Consider the following 20,805-nt stretch of genomic DNA (forward strand, 5'->3'; position numbering starts at 1 on the left):
TCTTTTTTTAAAAATTTATTCATATTCACATGTAATAATTTCAGCCTTTTATCACTTAATTATTTAAAAAATCTACTTCTGCTTTTACACATTTTCCTGTGGTTACATCCAAAGCGCTTACTTTTATTTCTGTGTCACCAAACATCATTCGTGTTTGAATTTCTCGGGACTGGATGTACCTACTGTCTGATAGATCTAAGATTAACGTTGCACAGCGCTTAACTCCAGGATCTGTTATAAAGTAGACATTATCTTTTTCGCTACAATATATGTGTATAACGATGCATGACTGTCCATCTTTTGCTGGAGTATAGCGTCTTACAACGACATCACCAACTCCTACAGATTGTTCATTAACTACAAATTTGTCAAAAACATCTGCACACCATTGTATGTTATCTTTTATCACCAGTTTTTCACGTGGATGTACTCTATGTATAAAACGATTTAGAACACCCACTCCATAAGTCATTCTTAAGCGTCTAATATTTACTGTTGTTGGATCTAATCCAAATAGAACCGCACCTTTTAATATCGCTAAACTTACACCTTGTGGTATAACTACTTTTACTTTAGAAGAAAAAGAGTTTTTAATTTCTTTTTGAAGAATGAGTGACTCAGCAAATCCTCCAACTAAGAAAATATGGTCTATGTGAATATCTTCTTGTGAGAGGATACTTTCAATATGCTCTCTGATTTGTTTTATAGTTCTTTGAAACAACTCTTCCATTGCTGATGGTTCTAATCGCAGCATACCTTGGGAAGACCATTTGACATCTTTATGACTAGACTTTTTGATTGCAGCAGCCACCTGTAATTCAGATTAAAAATAATTATGATTAAAAAAAATTGATCTAAATTATGTAGATTGAAACATGTGGTTAATATACTTACTGATCCACCATGGCATTTTTCGTAGTAGTCTATGAATGAGAAAGGGAGTGAAATGTTCAAAGGATTGTTCTTGTATGGACTTGCATTTCTTTTTCTTGCTTCAAATGCAATCATTAAATCAACGTAGCCTGTTGGACGCTTTGATTTGAATTGTTCAAAAAAATCTTCACCAAATATATCACGAAGTAATTTCTCGAACTCCATATCTACTCCCATTGAACCATAAGGGCCACCTGAAGCTTTCTGAAGCTCTTTAAGTGTTCCTTGCTTATCCAACAACTCATGAACTGTTATATCAACTGTTCCACCTCCACAATCTACTACCATGTATTGGGTTCCTAAAAAGCAATAACTATATTGTTGAAAGAGAAAAAAGAAATGTGTTACAGAAAATGTATTTCACTGCAACTATTAAAGTATTAGGAGAAAGAGAGGTGTATTATGTGAAATTTAAAAAAAAAAAAAAAAAAAAAAAAAAAAAAAAAAAAAAAACCTTCTTCATTCTTTCAGGTTAATGGTTTTTACAGTTGATTTTTTAACATTGAAATGTTATAAACAAAATTTGGCCTGGAATGAAAATAATGTTTATATTATCTCATACTTAGTACATGCTTAAAATGAACCTGTTTTTTTAACAAATAAAAAAGTTGAAAATGTGGTACAAGAATCATGTTGCTCAATGTGTAGTACACGTTGTAATTAAATGTTGTGTGAATATTTTAAATGTTCCAGGGGTAGAAAATCTGCTCAAAGTGAGGCAGTTTTAAATTTCCGATACAATTTGATACAAAACGTCCGAATTCGCGGTTTTTGCGGTGAGGGGTCTATGCGGGAAAAGGTGATTTTATTATCCAAAAACATTCACTACAAGAAAAACAAATAGCAGTTGCATTCGTTTTTTGTCATTGAAAGTAAAAAAAGAGCAAATAAGCAAAAGAGAGGGAAAGAAGTCTTTATGTCTCTCCTTTTCGCCGAAAATTGCATGCTGTGCTTTAAATTTCAACCCTTTAGCATCCTGTAAATTTTGCAATTATTTTGAAAAATGAAAGTTATTTTAACCTATGCTACTTTAAATTGATTTATTTTATTTCTTATTTTAATTATTATTTCATTTTTTTTTTGAATAAAATTAAGACTTGCGATTTAATAAAATTGTTTTTTGAGTTCATAAAAATATTATTATTATTATTATTATTTTTTTTTTTGAAAAAATCCAATTTAGAAGTATGATCTCTGCCACGTAGCCGAAAGTTCATTTCAGAAGAGAAGAACTATCTCAAAGGAAAAAGACAATGTTTGTAAATATGTTTCCTGCATGAAAAAAAAAATGAATAAAAATGGAAATAAATAAAACATTTGGAAATTTACTAAAGAAATAGAGAAAATTACATTTTGTTACTTTTAAAACCAGATTCGATTAAAAAACGCAATTACGCTTTACAATAAACAAATTAATAAAATTGGAATCTAGATTATTGTTATATCGGAGGGATTTCAAACGTCATACCTGGCAACTCATAGGGTTTTGGTGAAAGTCTAGCGAATTTCAAATCCCTTTTCCCATTAAAGAATCATTCAGATTTTTTTTTTTTTTTTTGCGTATTTCCCTTTTTGAGTTAATTTGAAGACTTAAATAATATTCATTAAAATTTAAAGAATATCTAATGTGCAGTGTTTTATATGAATTTTCTTAATTTTTGATTTCCGCAGGCAATAATTTATTTTTTGGAAACATGATTGAAAAATTAGCATTAAATGTCAAAATTTCTGTTTATATGCAGCGAAATGCAGAGATTTATCTTAAGAAATAATTACCCCTATGTAGTTTTTCAATTCACTGTCTAAATTCCTGTATCTGGATTACATTATTTAATGAATTTCTTTAAATAATAAAGCATCAATGTATTTTATTAAGTATGTTCATATGAACGAAAATTTATGAAATCTCAAAATCTAACTAGAGTGGTTGAATTTTGCTGTTTATCAAAATATTTCTGCAACAATATTTCTCAAAACGTGATTGGAAAACCACTTTTGTTAAGAAAATAGTTCCAAAACTTTAATTCAATATAAAGCATTTAATATTGAAGTGTTAGTTTTAATAACCACTTTTCATGTATATTTGTTTGGTACATACTAAACTGCATATATGTGTCTCAAAAAAATGTAACATGCGTAATGTTGGGTTATTTTATTATGTTAATATATTTGATTTTTCCTTCATTCTTAAAACTTACCGATAGTGAAAGACCCTTCGTTTCCTTGTCCTATTGAAGTTGGAAAGCTAAAATCTAAAAGAAAATTTTTATACATCAATGTAATTCCAACAAATCATTTTATTCTACAAATGTAAATTATTTAAAAAAAAATATCATTTCTGAAACGTACACCATTTTTCTCTATGGGTGTAGCTCTCTCCTCTTAAGAGAACCTAGTACTGGCATATGTATTTGACTCCTTTTTGTTTGAATTTTTTAACACATTGACTACGTCGTCGACAGCCTATATTTGGACCCCCTGCGCTAAGCTAATTATTTGAAACAATATGAAGCTAAACAGTTTTATTGAACTTTTTCATGAATAATACAGCATACAAAACAAATTCTATGTATTTTTTCTAGAAATTTTACACACTATGATATTTTTCAAAGCAATGGACAACACATAAGGTAGGTTTGGACGCACATGTTTTGCATTGATAATGCAATTCTTTTCGAATGTTCAGAGAGTGGCAAACGACGCATTTTCTTATATACTTGCATATGTAAGACATATATTTACATTTGCTCATTGTACGTTTTTATTTACTCAGACTACAGCACAAAAAACTCGCGCGCTATCCCGTTTGATCGCGCGCACGCCTGCTTGCATCAGAAATGTTTTCACAGCAAACGCAGTAGAGACGCGATCTTGTGTTCTCTTTTTGAACCTTGTCTAAATGTTCGTCTATGCGAGGCAGAACAGCCAGGAAAGCCAATGGAACCCGATGAAAAAATATAGCAACATGTTGGCTGGAGCACGAGTTATCTCGTCCCTGGCGCATACAGCATAATTCTGGAGGACGAGTTATCTCGTCCCTAGCAGTCAATGTGTTAAAGGCGCTTTTGAAATGTAGCAATAGCATTTTCTTAGTTTTCAACTAACAGAACTGCATAATGGATACAACACTAAGATCTTACTATTAATCCCTTGATACAAAATGGTGATTATACACAAACGCTCTTGTGTACAGCCATTATGCATATAGGGTGTTCCGTTTTAAACTACAAGACCTTTTTTTTCGCAACCGTTAGTCCTAGATGTATACTTCCAATCGCAAAAATGTTCAAAATCAAATGCAGAGTTAAGATATTGAAAGTTTGAAGCAAAAATAAAAATGAGTCAAAAAATACAAAATTTAACTTTTTATACAGGCCCTAAGTCCCCTAACTTATATTTAGGGAAATAATCTCCATTGAAACTATTACTGACACAAAAAACTTGACATTTGTGCGACCAAAACTCAAGGAGATATTCCAGTTCAAAGTTTTAAGGGACCATACAGAAGATGAGATTGGATCTTATCGCCCTTTCAGAAGAATGACAGGTCGTCAAAATTTATATTTTTTATTGCAATTCAAAAATAAATGCAAATGCTGTGCCGTAATACGCAAAAATACACTAAAAAACCTCGAACAATTTGAAAAACCGCACTCTATGCACGCATATAGTTTTAAACACTTGTTAACAGCTATATTTCCCCCAAAAGGTGTTATTGACAGCGAATAAAAAGTGATGTAAGTCACAAAACGTTGCGTTTCATACCTCGGTGAATATTGGTTGTACAAATTTCAAACTTTTTGTGTTGGAATTGTTTTTCAATGGAGATTATTTCCCTAAATATAAGTTAGGAAACGTGGAACCCGTATAAAAAGTTAAATTTTGTATTTTTTGACTCATTTTAAATTTTTCTTCAGACTTACAATATCTTAACTCTGCATCTGATTTTGAACATTTTTGCAATTGGAAGTATACATCTAGGACTAACGACTAGGACTTCTTTTTAATATTTTAATATTTATTAAAAGTGGACATCTTGAGTTCGCGCATGAGGCTGAAAGTTTGAAAGAATATATTTTTTAATAAATAATTCATATATTAAAAATAAAAAAATAATAAAATCATTTTTTCAATGCATTTATAACGCAACAGCCAAAAAATGTCAGTATATAGCGTAGTTTGAAATTAAAAATATTTTATAGCTTTGACATAAGATCTTTCGTTTGCGCATACGCCTTAGATTGGGCTAATATCTCCTGCCCAATCTAAGGTGTATGCGCAAACTAAAGATATTATGTAAAAGCTATAAAATATTTTTTAGATTCAAACTACTCGACAAACTGACAATTTGTGGCTGTTGCATTTTGAACAAATACAAAAAACTAATTTTATTATTTTTTAAAAAATTCAATTTTTAGCATATTTTTTCAAATTTTCAGCCTTATGCGCGAACTGAAGATGTCAACTTAGAATTTTTTTTATCATTTTTTCCCAATTGAGGATAACAAACTACAACTTTTGAGAGGTAACGCGATTGCGAAATAAAGAAATCGATTTTTTTCGAACCACCCTACTAGGCAGTGGTTTTCGAAACCTTTTCACCACTGAGGACCACTTGGTACCCTTCCCAATCCTAAGCGAACCATATAAGATAGAAATAATACTTCCACAACAATTATAATAGAAGGTGACATGAGATGAACCCAAAAGTTTTTTTTAATACATTTAATTACAATTATAAAAATGATATCGATTAATTCTCATTAGCCATTTCCGGACCACATGAAAGTTGCTCGTCAACCGCAGGTTGAGAACAATTAATCTAAAGTATGTTTTAACCATACAGTGGTATCATCTTGTGCATGGCAAAGAATTCATACAGCATAGAAGAACTATACTCCATTGTCCATTCGGGGGGAAAGGGGTGTGTTTAGATGCGTTTTGTTCACCTGTGGGTGAGAAGCGTTTTGCATGTATCGCACCCAAAACGGTAAATGCTTTTGATTTGTACTTTGTATGGAAAAAAGCAAAACTTGACTCAGATTTTAAATAGTATTTATTTTCGTTTTCATAGCTACCATACACCAGAAACTGTTTGCCTGCAGGATCGGATATGTTATTTATTACATACTCTGAAATGTACTTTAAAAGATTCCTTTTATTTTCAGGAATGGCTATGACACGAAACCACTGGTTTAGTACCTTGTGCATTTTATGGGCAAAGGAGACTTTCCTAAACTTCTGGTTTTTAAGTTATGAAACGACATTGCTGTACCGATCTTGTATAAGGTCCACTCGCGTAGTTTGACTATTAGAGAAAAAATATTATTCATTTTTATTTGGAGATCTGCAAAATCTTTGCTACAATTGAGAGTAGTGTGTGGAACACTATGGATCAGAGTCAGCCCATCAGTAGTTTGAACCTTGCTCTTCAAATAAGTTACTTCTTTCAGTTTTGCTGTAAGAATTCTCATTTTCAATTACGTTCACGAAATCGGACCTCGCGCTTTTCTTCAGTAAACCATTCTGATGAGCCTAACCTAGCGTAGGGCTTATTGTATAGGAATGTTTTTCAGATTTACTAACATCCTTTTTGAGGCTAAGATTACAGTGTAAATGGTTTTTTTTTTGGTTTGCTTTTGCTATTTTGCAGTTGCCATTGAAGACGTTGCCATTGCAGGACTTCTCTAGATAAGAGACTATTCATATTTTCTTTAACGTTCTACTGAAATTTTGATGCTACCTATGTGACAATAGCACTGCTCACTATGTTTCATAACTCATTAGTAAAATCTTCAAAAGGGTTGTCATCATCATTTATGAACTTAATAATAAGTTATACCACTTTCTGCTCAATTCTCAGTGCACAAACTCTTCAACCTCACCAGTAGGGTCTTGGAATTTATCTCAAAATTCTTGTTGGGGTCGACAAATGCCAGATTTAAAATTATACAATGAACACCAGTCTTGTATTGCACTTTCATTCAATGAATTCCAATGAGACCTTAGAAATGCACTCCAGCAGAAGAGCTAATTTAGGACTGCTCCAAAATATGACCCGAGGCAACATTATTAAATTGTCCTACTTTTATTCTTACAGAAAAATATCCTTGATTGAAGTCTACCTTTAACTCTTGAGGTTAACGGGCTATATCTGTAGGGTAAAATATACATCCCCTTGCATCGTTAACAAGATTAAATAGTAAAAGGAATGGTACGAATCTATTGACATCACTCTCAACTCTTTCAGCTCTAGTAGTCTAAAAGAATTTCAATAAATTATTGAAAATAGTTACACCACTATTTGAAGGTTTCGTAAGAAAGTGAATTATCTTTCAAAAATTCTTTAAACGCAATAAAAAAAAAGGGCCCCTTTTCCGTAATTACTTCGTACTTGCACGTTTAAGCTTTAAAAAGAAGTGCCATTGTGACCCCATACTAAGCAGTTATAATACGTTAAATAATTACTTAACTAGAACGTTGTTTTGATATTATAGCGAAATAAAACCGCCAAAACAAGAACCACAAAATTTGCCTTGGTTTAAGTCGAGTCGTCAAGGTACATTTTCCAAGCTTGTTATTTTCATGAATTACCACAAATGCTTTTTGAGTTTGCTTATATTTCGTTTTTTAACGCTTTGATAATAATTAAGTAATTTTAAACGAACTGGATAGTGATATTTCAGATTTTATTGGTTCTCTTAACAATTAAACAATTTTGATATTCGAAAAAAAAAAAAAAAATGCGTATTTTATCCAAAATTTTTGCTTGCTTGCGAAAAATGGAATTTTACTCAGAAACCAACAAAGATAGAACCATAATCATATTTAGCTTTTATAAAGCTCTTGTTTTGTTGCGTCGATTGACACCTTTTGTAGGGTTTTATCTAAATAGTTCGCGAGTTATGAGGGTTTTAGCAAACCCTTCCCCCCACTGCTTTCCCCCTCCCCCGCGGTCGTCGACCATCCAGGGGGGGGGCGACGACATGTGGTTTCATAATCACTATCGTGCCTGTAACAATAATCAGAAATAATATTGCGTCAACCTTTCCATGCATGCTCAACCCCCTTCAGATCCCAGTCTATATTGTGCATAATGTATTACTGGGAATATACCATCAGAAAAAGTGATGGGAACATCACTACTTTCAATTATGTCCCTCTGAAATTCGCGAAATTTTTAGCTCGCGAAATCATCGAGATCTTCATTTTCACCAAAATTACGGCTCGCGAAAATAAGTGCTTTTAGAGTGCTTATAAAAAAATCAACTATTAGAATCGGAAGCACACTGATTTACAATAGGAGCATTTGTAGTCTTCTATTATTTATAAAATCTCATGGTTATTCGGCGAAAAAAACTGCAATTTTTTAAATACCCGTTTTTTTTTTTTAAATAACAATTACATTTACCTTTATCACATAGCGATGAGTTAACTTCTGAGTCAGTATCATTTTCTTTTTGCCAATTGAAAGATGATCGTTGGAACTGAGTTTCTTCTGGAACCAATTGATGTAGCCTCATTCTTCGACAATAAATTGACGCTGCTTCAGGCTCTAAAGCGATTAGAAGTTGATCAGGGTATTCAGCAGTAGCAATACCAGCCTATTAAAGACGTAATTGAACATTTATTAAAAATTGACTCATGAATTTGTGTTTTTGTTCATAAAAAAAACTGGCCTTAAATTAAAGGAACAGTAAAGTGACAGTCATATTACGCTTTTAGTTCCTAAGAATATACATGAAACTAGAATATAAAATACTTATTTGCGATTTTTTATACTTTCCTTTTCAAAAAAAAGAAATTTATTTCACTTTTTACTCAGTCTAAAATAGGATAACACACCATATCACTGAAGTATGGTGCTATTTAAACGAAAGTGACGTAAATCATACTAGTTTCGAGTAATTGAGGGTTTTGTAAAATCTGCAAATAAATAAAGAAATAAATAAATAAAATAAAATATCAAGATTTCGTAATTTTTTTCAAGAGAAGGATTTGTATTTAGATATGGGTAATTTTTATTATGATGCATCAACTTGTATCAAAAGTTAAGTAACTTCTAACTTTTTTAAAAGTAATTTTAAATGACTACCACTGTTATTCAACTTTTATGATGGGTTTACCATAAAGAAAGTCAAGTACATGCAAATACTATTATGAACTTACTATCCTCCCCCTACCAGAAAGTTCTTACTGCTGAAGCAATCCGCGACATGTAAAATATCTTACACCACTACCGTGCTCACCTCGACAACATTCCAAGTTAGTGAACATTTTTTATGGTCCTAGTAGACTGTATATTTTTGTTTATTTTTAAGTAAAAGGTGTGCTTGGATAATTTTTTACAAAAGTGCACTCATTACTGCTAAACTGATCAAAATGACTACATGGTGATAAAAGAAAAGAATAAATTGATTAATTTTATGCCACCTGAAGTTTGGGGTTCCAGTTAAAATGCGTCAGATATTCGTGTGGTAATGAGGTTCTATTTAAGATTTATTTTGCATTTAAAAAATTAGGAGAAACTTTTTGGTTAAGAGTTTATAAACCTCCTTTTGCTACTTTCTGTTTGGATGAAATTTGAGAATAACTTATAGTTTTGTGACGAAAATGCCTTAAGTTTTTTAACAGAAATTCCTTTTGTGAATAATTAATCGACAATTTTAGAAAATATATATTTTGGAAAATTCTTACAATCTATATATATAGTGTTTTTTTTTTTTTTTTCAAGGAATATGAAGAAGAAAATAAAATTTGGCGCATTTTCAAAGGGAATGCAATGACCCGGCTTCTTACCGGGAGTAGATTTTAATATCTTTCGTTTACATTAGTACAACTTACTACTGACAGCTTCTTCCTCTAAACTATTCCACTTTGCACCTAGTGTGGAATAGATCCAAAGTTCTACTTGCATGATCCGTTTGTTTCCCTCCTTTTTTCCTTTTTAAGGTTTTTTTTTTTTTCGCGGTTTTAAAAATCCTGCAATGAGCCGGCTTTTTGATCAACGTAACCGGGCTCTAAATATTATTTAGTCAAATGAAGACATTTTGGATCAAAAAGAGAAAATATACAGAATGATTGTATGATGTAAAAATGAGAAGATGCTCTTACTTTATAAGCGGCAGCTCTCATAAATTGCTTTGCTGGTTGCCTCCAGATTGCTGGAACAGTTACTACCCATCGTACATCTTCATTTAAAATTCTCGTTGCAGATTGATCACTGAGCTCTTGCAATGCATGATCTTTAAAGTAACGCAGTGCATGTGCAAATACTGTCACTGCTTTCAGTTGTTTTCCATTTGCAGCTGCAATCTCTGTGTCCAAACTTAAGTGCTAAAAATATATTTAAAAAATATTCTTACTAAGTAAAAATTATAAATTAATTATATCAAAGCTTCGATTGATTTCACTGCCAAATTCAAAAATGAACACTGATTAGTTAGTTTTCTTTTATAAGATGGAAAATTTATCCATTTTACGAGTACATCAATTCTAGTTCTCATTGACTTTGTGATAACTTCTTCTTAAGTAATGAGCGAATTGTTTAAGATAATGGTTAATTTTTGTAAGAGAGAAGTTTGACTTTTTAGTACTGCTGAGAGAAAGCAAGAATAATTTTTAATTGAAAAACTAACAACTTTAAAAGACTTTTTTTTTTAATGCAGTTCTAAAATAATTCGGAATATTTTCGAAAAATTCGGCAGTTTTATACTGACGTTTTAACAAGAAGCTCATTAAAAATGGATCACACAACAATTTATACTTGTTATCACTAAAAAAATTAATGACTGTACTATTGGAGGCAGTGAGAAGCAAAGGGATGTAAGTGAGCAGTTTCAAGTTTTGAGTAAAACGCGTTTAAAGATAACTTCCTAGGTAGGCTATCATTGAATTTTTTTCTAAACCATGCTGTACAACATCACCTACTAGGGAATTCCAGGGCTTCCAGTACTATATTTTGCCCCAAGACAGAAGAGAGGTTCACCTATCATTTGTACTGGTTATTTCCAAATTTTAAATTTTGCCACTTTACATCTCTTTGCTTCTCACTGCCTCAATTGAAAAACCTCAAAATAAGAAAATATATCAGTAGTATCAGTAGTTCACGACAAATAATAAAAGCAAATATGGAGATATTAGTTTGAAGTTTCTAATTTTTTACGCTAATTACAGGTACTTCTATTAAAGTAATGTTTAAATTAATTTGGTAATTTTATCGTTTCAATTGTTGCTGCCATACCTTACCACATTTTTTAATTTATTATACTGTTAGATATTTATCTTAACTTGAGATTTGCAAGTAAAACGTCGGAAATGTAAATAATTCGAATCATTTTTAAGCTCATCATTAGAGTAAACCCCCATTAACCCGGACCCTATTAAACCGGACTTTGCTTAATCCGGACAGCCATTTAGATGTACATACTGGATAAATGAAAAATGAGTTAGCACAATAATATATTTTTGTGTGCCATATTTTATATATTTCTAATGTATTTTATATTTCACTCTCTTGAATTCAAAATACGATTTTTAATGTGTACATTACAGCATTGCTTTATGTACCTCGGCTGAATTTATAAGTTATTTTGTTTAATCCGTACTTTCATTAATTCGGAAGACCTGGATCCACTATTAGCCGAGATTAATGAGATTCTACTGTAGTTATAAAAGCTCAACGTAACAATTTCAGAAAAACTTGAGCATTTATGTTTTTGAATTTTATTTTTAGTGTTCGTGCTTTACACATTGCTCCAGGTACTAGAGCTGCTTCAAAAGTACGTTTCATCATTTGTTATATCCAAGCTTTTCTATAAATATAGACAGCAAAATTCTAACTTTTTTCCCCATTTCCCACCAAGACGCTAACGCTATCAATATTAATGTATTTTTCGTACCGTGCAATTAAGTTTCAAAAACCATCCTGATAAAAATTCGGCGCCCAGTGAAACAATGAGAAGTTCAGGGGGAAGATAGTTCTGTAAAGCTCTTGATGGGTACCAATTTTCCAAGGGTAGTTTTAGAATTTTACTTTACAGACAACACAAATGCATCAATGTCTATAACGACTATTTGGAAAAATTACCAATAGTTATTATTTTTATGCCACTCTTCACTGTATGCATGTAGTTAAATTCCTTTGAGCAAAAAAAGTGACGAACCTTACTTTCGGAACGTCTTTCGTTAATAGTTCACTAAATTAAACTTACCTCATTATTATGTAATGTCATTTTAAATTTTTCAAAATACAGCCAGTCTTTTGCTTCTTCTACATCTAAATCGTGATAGTAGTCACGAGCAGAGTAGCCAAAAGAATGGAATTCTCCCTCAGGAGTTAGAAGTAAGGTGGTTGGCGTTTTCTGGTTGAAAACACCCGGATCACCTCCTACAATAACAGTCATATTAAGTTCAACAAAATCATTCTCTACTTACCAGGAAACCATACAACAGTGTAATAATGAAATTTTTTAAATTAGTTGCAGTTAAAAGAGCATAGCAAGACGCGTTTCTGGATGCATAAATTATTTGCAATCGTGTCTCCGTTATCTAAATATAAGGTCTTAAACTGTTTTGAGAAAAGTTGCCAAATTTGGCAAGTTTCAGTGAGTAATGGGAGACATATCTCTCGCACATTGCAGATGAATGTCCTGCTACATGCAGGCAATGAAATCGCGTCGTATTTTCAATTTCACGACAAATCTTCGGATTTGGCTCTTTTCTTAAAATTTCTTTAAGAAAAGTCTTTGAGACCTTGTATCTCGATAACGGGGTACGAGGGCAAATAACTTTTGAGTCAAAATATGTCTCAGTACGCCTTTTTCAAACATTTACATTATTGCACTTTTATCGTGATTCCCAGGTTACGATATGACACTAAAAATACTGACTCTATCACAAATTCAATAGGTTCAAGAAATGTATTTCCTTTTAAAGATCTACATTAATAATGAGGCTTACCATCCCACTTTTTCATCATATGGATATTATCCGGATCTCTTGTGAAACTAAATGCATATCCACTATATGTAGTTCCAAAATCTATTGCCACGACGACAAAATAACCTTGATTATGAGAACTAGTCCCCGAATCCACTGAACAAGGACTTGTCCTACTGCAGGCCACCACATCCTGTGCAACAGCAGAATTATCGACAGAAACTTGCAGAGGAAGAACTGGAGAACTTTCTTCTACATGAATGAGAAATAAAATTTGAGATAAAATCCATTTTTAAGGCATACAGTAAATTCCCGATCATCCGCGGAATAGGGTGGCACGGTAACCGCGGATAATCCGAACAGGGTAAAAAATGGGTAAACTACTGTATCTAAAAAATATGAATAAAACTCAAACATTCATTCAAGTTATAGCTAAAAACATTGCTACATTGCATCTACTAACATTGAATGTAAAGAAATATACGCATTTAGAGCTAAAAACGAACAGTAACACAATCATAAGTTTAAAAAATATTTAATGACCGTTAAAAAAAATAATAAAATAAATCGTGAAAAGACCCGCGGATAAGCCGAGCCGCGGATAATCCGACCGCCGATAATCGGGAGTTTACTGTATTTGCATTTAACTTACAACTAGAAATTTATCTTTCTTACCTGAACTAATAGACATTGGTGGAGAAGACTCATCTTTAGCATTGGACATTACGTTGACTTTTTTCATTTCATCATTTGGCAAATCATAATCTGATAATCCTTCGCCACTGTATTGAGTTTTATTTAAATTACAAGTCCTGGTTTCCAAAGGTAATCTCTGCCGTGAGAATGAAGAACTTGTGCGAAATTGAAAATTGTCACTGTATTGGCTTTGAACAGACGTTTCAATTTTATTCTGTTTAAATCCAGGTAGATATTTTTGAGCATTTGGATGACAACCGAAAGGATAATGTTGAGTGTTCATGTTTGATATAATTACTGATATACTTTCTCCTTTGCTTTCAGAATCAAAGTCCTTTTGTTGACTAATGGGAACAGTTTTACTGGTATCAACCAACATCAATTCTTCGATTAAATTATCACACTGTATTTTGTCTTCTTTAACAATTTTAGGAAGTTTTCTCACTTCAGAACTGTTTGGTTCCCTTGATTTAATGATGTCAGGGTCTATTTCTGAATATTCACTTTCAATAATTATTGGTTTTTCTATCGCTTCCATTAATGATCTGTCTAAGGCACTAATAGCATCGATGACATCAGGATCTCTGATGTTCATTTTTTCCATTAGTTTGCTATTTTGAATTTCTTCTAAAAGTTTGTCAGAAGTATTTTCACTTTCATTTTGATATGAGAAAATGTCAATATTAATTTCTTCATCATTATTTTCCGATTCTGACGACATACTGTGTTCAAAACCATTTTTGGACTGTGAATCATTGTAGGATGTCGAAGGATTTTCTTGAGCCTCATGTTCATCTTTAAATTTGTTAAATTCGATATCATCTGCTTTTGGCTTCTTAGTCACAGTTCTTCTTTTTACTGTACCTGTATCTTGAGAGTCGATGCTTTCTTCTAACGATAACATTGTATGACAGAAATCATGAAAGCCTGCCACTATCACCTCTTCTGGAGCATCTAGTTTAACATTATAGCATTCATTGATGTCGCCATTTTGCATTCCATTTGTTAAAGAATTCGTGTTGCATTCCCCAAAATCTAAGGCATCATTTTGTGAATTATTACTCACAGAAACCTTTATTCCGGGGAAAATATTTGTATTTTTATCAATAGCGTCGTAGGAGTTACTCGATTGATTGCAGACTATACTGATTAATTGCGGCTGCGGAGTTTTCGACTTTAAACCATTTTGTGGTTCTCTTAAATAATTTTCTGATACTTCTGCGTGAATATTATTTTGGGGTATTGTTATGTTCTGATTGTTAAAAATAGTTGTAGGATGATTCGATCCTGATTTGTTTGAAAGACTTACGTTGTCAAAGAAAAATGTTTTGTTTGAGTTTTGCTGCACTTCTTTCGTAATTTTAGAATTTATTAATATGTCCTCATTAATGACATTTTCTTTCAAAATGAAATAGCTGGCATTTGTACTTTCGTTGGATTTGGTTGTTAATATCTCATTGCAACTTGAATCAGCAATTATTTTTTTTCCTTCTAAGTTTTCTCCAATATTTTCTTTCGTAACAGAAGCTAAACTCTCATTATGATTGCTATTAATTGATATTTGGTGAACATTAATTCCATTTTGCAAAGATGGAAAATTCCAAGATGCACTTTCGACACTTGTTTGTGCTATATTAAATTGGTGGTTAACTACAAAGTTACTTACATCTTCACCGAAATTCGTTCCGTTGTCCAACGTTTCATTTTGTGGTATCCAGTGGTTTATTGCTTCTGCGAGGGAATTTTTTTCTGACGATTCAATTTTAAGGTAAATTTTGCTGCTGGAAGTATGACTTCCACTTGAGACCTCTGAATTTTTAAGTAACTCATTTGAAGCTTCTGTTTGAAGTTTAACTATTTGGCCGGAGTTTATAGTCAGGTTGCTGGAAGTAATGTTATTTCCTTCTGAATGAGTAGAACTATGAGTTTTTATGTTATCACTGACTGAAAAATTTCTATCATTGCTCACAATTTCCGGCTTATATTCATTAATAAAGACTGCTTCGTTGCATACTGATTTTCCAATATTCGTATTAATTTCTGATTTACTTTCAGATCCATAATCTTTTCTATTCATAGAAACTTCTTCATAAATGTTTACGGAGTCCGTTAACTCGTCTGAAATATCATTTCTAGATTGGTGTTCAGAAACAACGCAAGCATTCTCTGAAACAATAATAACAGTTTTTTCAACAACTTCCGCATCAGATAAAGTTTCTGAGTTTCTTTTCTCTTGCAACCGGCAAATGTCACTGAAATCAGTTGAGCTTTGACATTCTTGATTAGGCCTGTACGTGTGGTATTTTCTTGGTTTATGAAAAGCAGATTCAACTCTGCCAATGTTTTCTCGTAATTTGGCTTCGCCACTTAATTGTAAAATATCATCAATGTTCTTTCTTTCGTCTTGTCCTGAATTACATTCTTTGCCTGCTTTTCGTAGTAACTCTGAATGGGATGTCCATTTAGTTAATTTGCAAATTTTATTGCGTTCATTTTTCAGTTTATTTGAGCTAGATGTTGAGTCTGTGGTTTCCGATTCTTTTACGGCTGTGGGAGGTATTTTCGGCCGACCCTCTGTTTGTTCTGTTATTGTTAAAGCAGGACAAGAATTTCTCCTTTGTAAAGGTGGCTTCAAAAGTTTGAAAAACTTTCCAACTGGAAGCAGTTTAATGGGTGAGAATCCAGATAGTTTTCGTTGGTAAAACCTTTTTTGTTCTATTGAGGACTTCTTATTCTTTTCTGTTAGGTTATCTGGAATGATGTAAAAGATATTTCTTAGTAAAATACAGCACTTAAAACTATTATCTAAACCGTGCACAAAATTGAATTATTAGTGTTTAATAGTGATGTATCATAGCAATAACTTTTATTTCGATTCACTTATAGAAAATTATTAAAGCATCTATTTGATAGTGATATTGAGTCAAATATTTTTTTTATATAAATATCTGCGAATGTATGGACAGTATTTTTAAATGCGGAGAAAATGGCTTTAGTCATTCATCTAGAAAGGATTTTTCTCTTTTGAAGTTTCATTCCCCCCCCCCCCTGTAATATGTTCAAATGACAACTAACTACTAACAACATGAGAAGAAAGTTTAACTCAATGCGTGCTATAAATTAGATGTTTTAAATCCTTAATGAACTTAAAAAAAAACCTTATCAAAATGGAATCAGTATTCGTAACTTTTCATTCGACTAATAAACTGCAAATTCAAAATAAATATATTTCTATATATTTTTTAATTTATTTCAAACAAATCAGCATACGTCACTATTAGTTTTAGAAAATTTCATTTAAAAAATTAGAATATTTGGCAAAAACTAGCGTTTAGAATCTTACCAGATGATAAAGCTAGTAGTAATATTATGACTAGCTTTAAGAATGTGAGAACTGCTTGAAGTGGACTATTTGAGTTTATTGATACTGAAGCATGAAATTCTAACCGCATGAGAATGGATCGTGTCTTAAAATTGGTGCTGACATACAGATTACTGCAAAGTTTTGTCATCAGAACCAATGAAAATTCTTTGATTTTGTTTACGGTGAGAGACATTCAGTTCCTCATCAGAATATAACATGCATTCCTTCTGTACAGTTACCTTCTTGTTCAAAATGTCATTGCATTTTACCTTGCTCTGCAACTGTTTCATCATTTAATTTATTGAAAGACTGTAATACTTATAATCTTTTCTCGAATTTATTTATAATAATACATACTTAGGGTTGGAATAAAATGCAGAAGGAATGCAAAAATGCAGCGATCTATTATGTATTAGATTTTAAGCTTGAATCTTGACAAGTCGTTGTTAAGTAAAACAAGTTGTAATGAGAATTGAATACGCATTTTCATAGTTAAAGAACTTCATCTTCAGCTTGTAGAAATCGAGTTGTATGATTACAGCACCATAGTTTTCTCATAGAACTCGCAACAGAAAAAGCACGTACATGCTTATTTTCATTGCATTTTGTGCCTTATTGCGTTGCTGTTCTTCATTCTATTGTGCGCAACGGATAGTTTCAATTCACCTGTGTTATATCCCGAATGGCATTTTTTTAAAACTAAAACTAGTTATCAGGAATTGTAGAAGCTTTAAAAAAGGTTACATATTATCCTAACATTTTAAATCCTTTAGCAATGCTGAGAGCTGCCCAAATTTCTAGCTTTTGAAAGAGAAAGAGGTAAAATTATATAAAGAAGAATGAACCCTGCCTCCCCCAGAAATACTTATTTTACAAAAGTAATAACAGAGTAAACTGAAAAAAACATGCTTGCTGTATGTTTGACTATTCATGCACAATTACTTTCAGAACAAAACACATCTTTAAGGAATAAGTTTAACAACGTTAAATCACAGAAGTCTCACAATTGACGCAGAGACGCGCAAGTAAGTACCCTCCACAATGCTACTATTCTACTTAAACTGCCATTCCAGGAATCTGATGCACTTTTAGTAAAAAAGTAAGATTACAGCAATTTCAGATCATGAATGGGGAAAGACATGATGGGCAATGTCTTGTCTTTTTCGATTTAATGACATTGCCAGTTCGACACGGGTTGTAGATACTAAGCTTCGTTCAATGGAACAAATGTGATTTTTCACGCATGGCAACATTGAAGATGGTTCATTGGATATTAAATTGCAGCAATGAAAGAATCATAAAATTTTCAAGAGTTACCTTCCGCATTATAGCAATTATTCTTTTTATGCGTTTTTTAGTGTTGAGAATAAAACTCATGAATAAGTCAAACATTTAATATACAGAAGTTTTCGGTTTAAAAATAGGGCAATACATTTGCCAGCAGCCGTGAGTTATTTGACTATCAAAGTAGCATATCCTTCTAGTAATTAATTTTCAGCTACGTGTTCAATGGAAATATTCTTGCCTTGTATTACATCTTACAAAACGTTACCCATTTTTTTTACGATAGTCGAATATCAATGGAAACAACTGAGTGTATCAGAGTCGTTATTTCTCAGTCCTTACTGTTTCTACATAATACGTTTTTGAAAAGCTTAACCCTCAACAACCTATTTTCTGTATACCGTGCATAATCAATTGTTACGATGACCATAGTAAAGATAAAATGTTTACTCTTTGTCATATTCTTCCTAGCTCTTTTCGAGCTCTGAGAGAACGTTTGATAATTAATATTCTGTGCAGTAGATTAGGGAATTCAAACACTTCAGACTAGAGGACAAGATAATAGTTGTTAAGTCCAAGCTCTTCTGTTTTTAAAGGAGTCATTATCATAAAAAAGAAAGGGAGTATCAAAAGGAAATTCAAGAAAGTCGTGACCCCCCCCCCTCCCCTTAAAGTCTGGATCCACGCCTGAGCCCAACAAAGCCAAATTCCAAGAATTGGTAAATGATAGAATCAGCATGGATAAAGCGTGATAGAATAGTGCGCTAACAGTATTCGACTTAAGTCGAATGCATGCAGATTAAAATGAGAAATAACAACGTCAAAAAGCACAAATTGCATATTACTGCAGACACGTGTTTAGGCGTCACAAGCAGGGCCGGATTTGGAGGTGTGGAGGCCCCGGGGGGCTACGAAGGAGTGCAGGCCCCGGGGGTTCGAAAAGATCATCATATTTTCGAAAATGTCCGATACTTTGATATATATCCAAATATTTTGATATATATGTATATATCCGATATTTTCGACCCGTGAAAGGTAGGATATTTTGTAAAAAATTGTACTGTGGGGGCCCCTTTGTTGTGGAGCCCCGCCTGCCCTCCCCTAAATCCGGCCCTGGTCACAAGGAACGACTTTTTAATGCAAAAGAAATGAGCTTATGGATGAAAAGATGTCATTTCATCCATAAGCTCATTTCTTTTTTTTTTTTCATTGGAAAAGGCGTTTCTTGTAACAGCAAAACACGTGTCTGCAGTAATTTTCAATTTCTGCTTTTTGACGTTGTTATTTCTTATTTTACTTTTCAGGACAAAGGTATTTATTAAACTTAAATGCAGATTGATTTCTGTTAAGATGCGTCAAATTACTGAGTTTTCTACTTATAAAATTTGGACTGTGACAACAACGGAAAGTTAATAGAATAATTGAGTCATCTGTGTGTGGATTGAACGAGGTTCAACTGTATTTGCGGTTAATTACAAATCATGCTGATTTCTTTTAATAAAAGGACGTTAGACCTTCCTTGAATGATTTCAGCAATTTATTGATACACATGAACCCATTTTCAAAAAAAAAAAAAAAAAAAAGGATTCATTTATTCAAAGCAAAAATGTTAAACGGTGGGCAAAAAAGGTGCTATGCCTTATTGGAACTTTTGATTGGAATTAACTCCTCGACTAGATATCTGAGTTCATACGGGAGCATTTGCTCACTCAATTTGAAGAAGACTCTTTAAATTTAGAAGAGCTTCGCCCTAAAGGTCCTCGCCTCCAGTTTTATGTATGATGAGAACGACAATTATTTAAAATTTTATTTATTAACAGACAGCACAACACAGGAAAGATTTACAGCGCCAATGAAATCACATGATTAGACACGGTGGCCCTAGCTCTTCGACTAGTAAAATATTTATATTAATCCTAACACGGAATCATAAGTAATAGTTTAAAGGAGCATCAAAATGCCTATTGAAGCTTTCAATTTTTGGCAGCTTAACATATCTTTTTATTCGCTATAGTGAAGATTTATTGGTAATTAAAGGATAAAAAGTTATATTCAATGATAATGCTTCTTTATCATAATAAATTACTAGTTGCATACTTTTCAATTTCACAATTATATAACATACGGCATTAGAGAGAGAGAGAGCCGTTACGTCGTAAAATTCGTGGTTCACCAGGTTTTTCAATAATTTTTGTGTGGTCTTTTCTAGCATGCCGGAAAAAACGAGGTTAAAAAAAATACTTAATTTAGTATAACGAATATATGTTTAACGTAAAATATAAAGTGCTAAAAACTAAATATTATCTTATTTTATTAACAAACGGTTTAATTTTGTAAAAATATTTATTAGCAATCCTATTCTTATTATTCCGATAAAAAATTCTAATTGATGAAGAATAATGTTATACAAGAATAAATTAAAAGAAGCAAACATTTATAGTTCAAAGATTAAAATATTTTACAGTTGCATAAAGAATTTAATAGAGCAAATCAAATTAAAAAAAAAAAAATCAACTGATATTTCTAATTGGAATTTAAACTAATTTATTCAAAAAATAAATCGGAATTGCCATGATTGTTTCTGAATT

The 20,805-nt window shown here is 32.2% G+C and overlaps 1 protein-coding gene across 1 annotated transcript in view; it reads right to left on the reverse strand.

Moving 5' to 3' along the window:
- The window catches only part of LOC129231062 (uncharacterized), a 65,996-nt gene continuing 45,191 nt past the window's right edge, over positions 1 to 20,805 (reverse strand). The window contains exons 2-10 of the mRNA XM_054865310.1: positions 15,236 to 16,320; positions 13,549 to 14,821; positions 12,895 to 13,125; positions 12,147 to 12,322; positions 10,048 to 10,269; positions 8,345 to 8,537; positions 3,132 to 3,185; positions 895 to 1,232; positions 1 to 811 (exon numbers count right to left, since the gene is read on the reverse strand). Of these exons, the coding sequence (XP_054721285.1) occupies positions 56 to 811; positions 895 to 1,232; positions 3,132 to 3,185; positions 8,345 to 8,537; positions 10,048 to 10,269; positions 12,147 to 12,322; positions 12,895 to 13,125; positions 13,549 to 14,821; positions 15,236 to 16,320 (4,328 nt within the window). The 3' untranslated portion in view covers positions 1 to 55. The remainder of the gene's footprint in view (positions 812 to 894; positions 1,233 to 3,131; positions 3,186 to 8,344; positions 8,538 to 10,047; positions 10,270 to 12,146; positions 12,323 to 12,894; positions 13,126 to 13,548; positions 14,822 to 15,235; positions 16,321 to 20,805) is intronic.

This window comes from Uloborus diversus, chromosome 10, assembly GCF_026930045.1.
Source record: "Uloborus diversus isolate 005 chromosome 10, Udiv.v.3.1, whole genome shotgun sequence".
In the NCBI taxonomy this organism is placed as follows: domain Eukaryota; kingdom Metazoa; phylum Arthropoda; class Arachnida; order Araneae; family Uloboridae; genus Uloborus; species Uloborus diversus.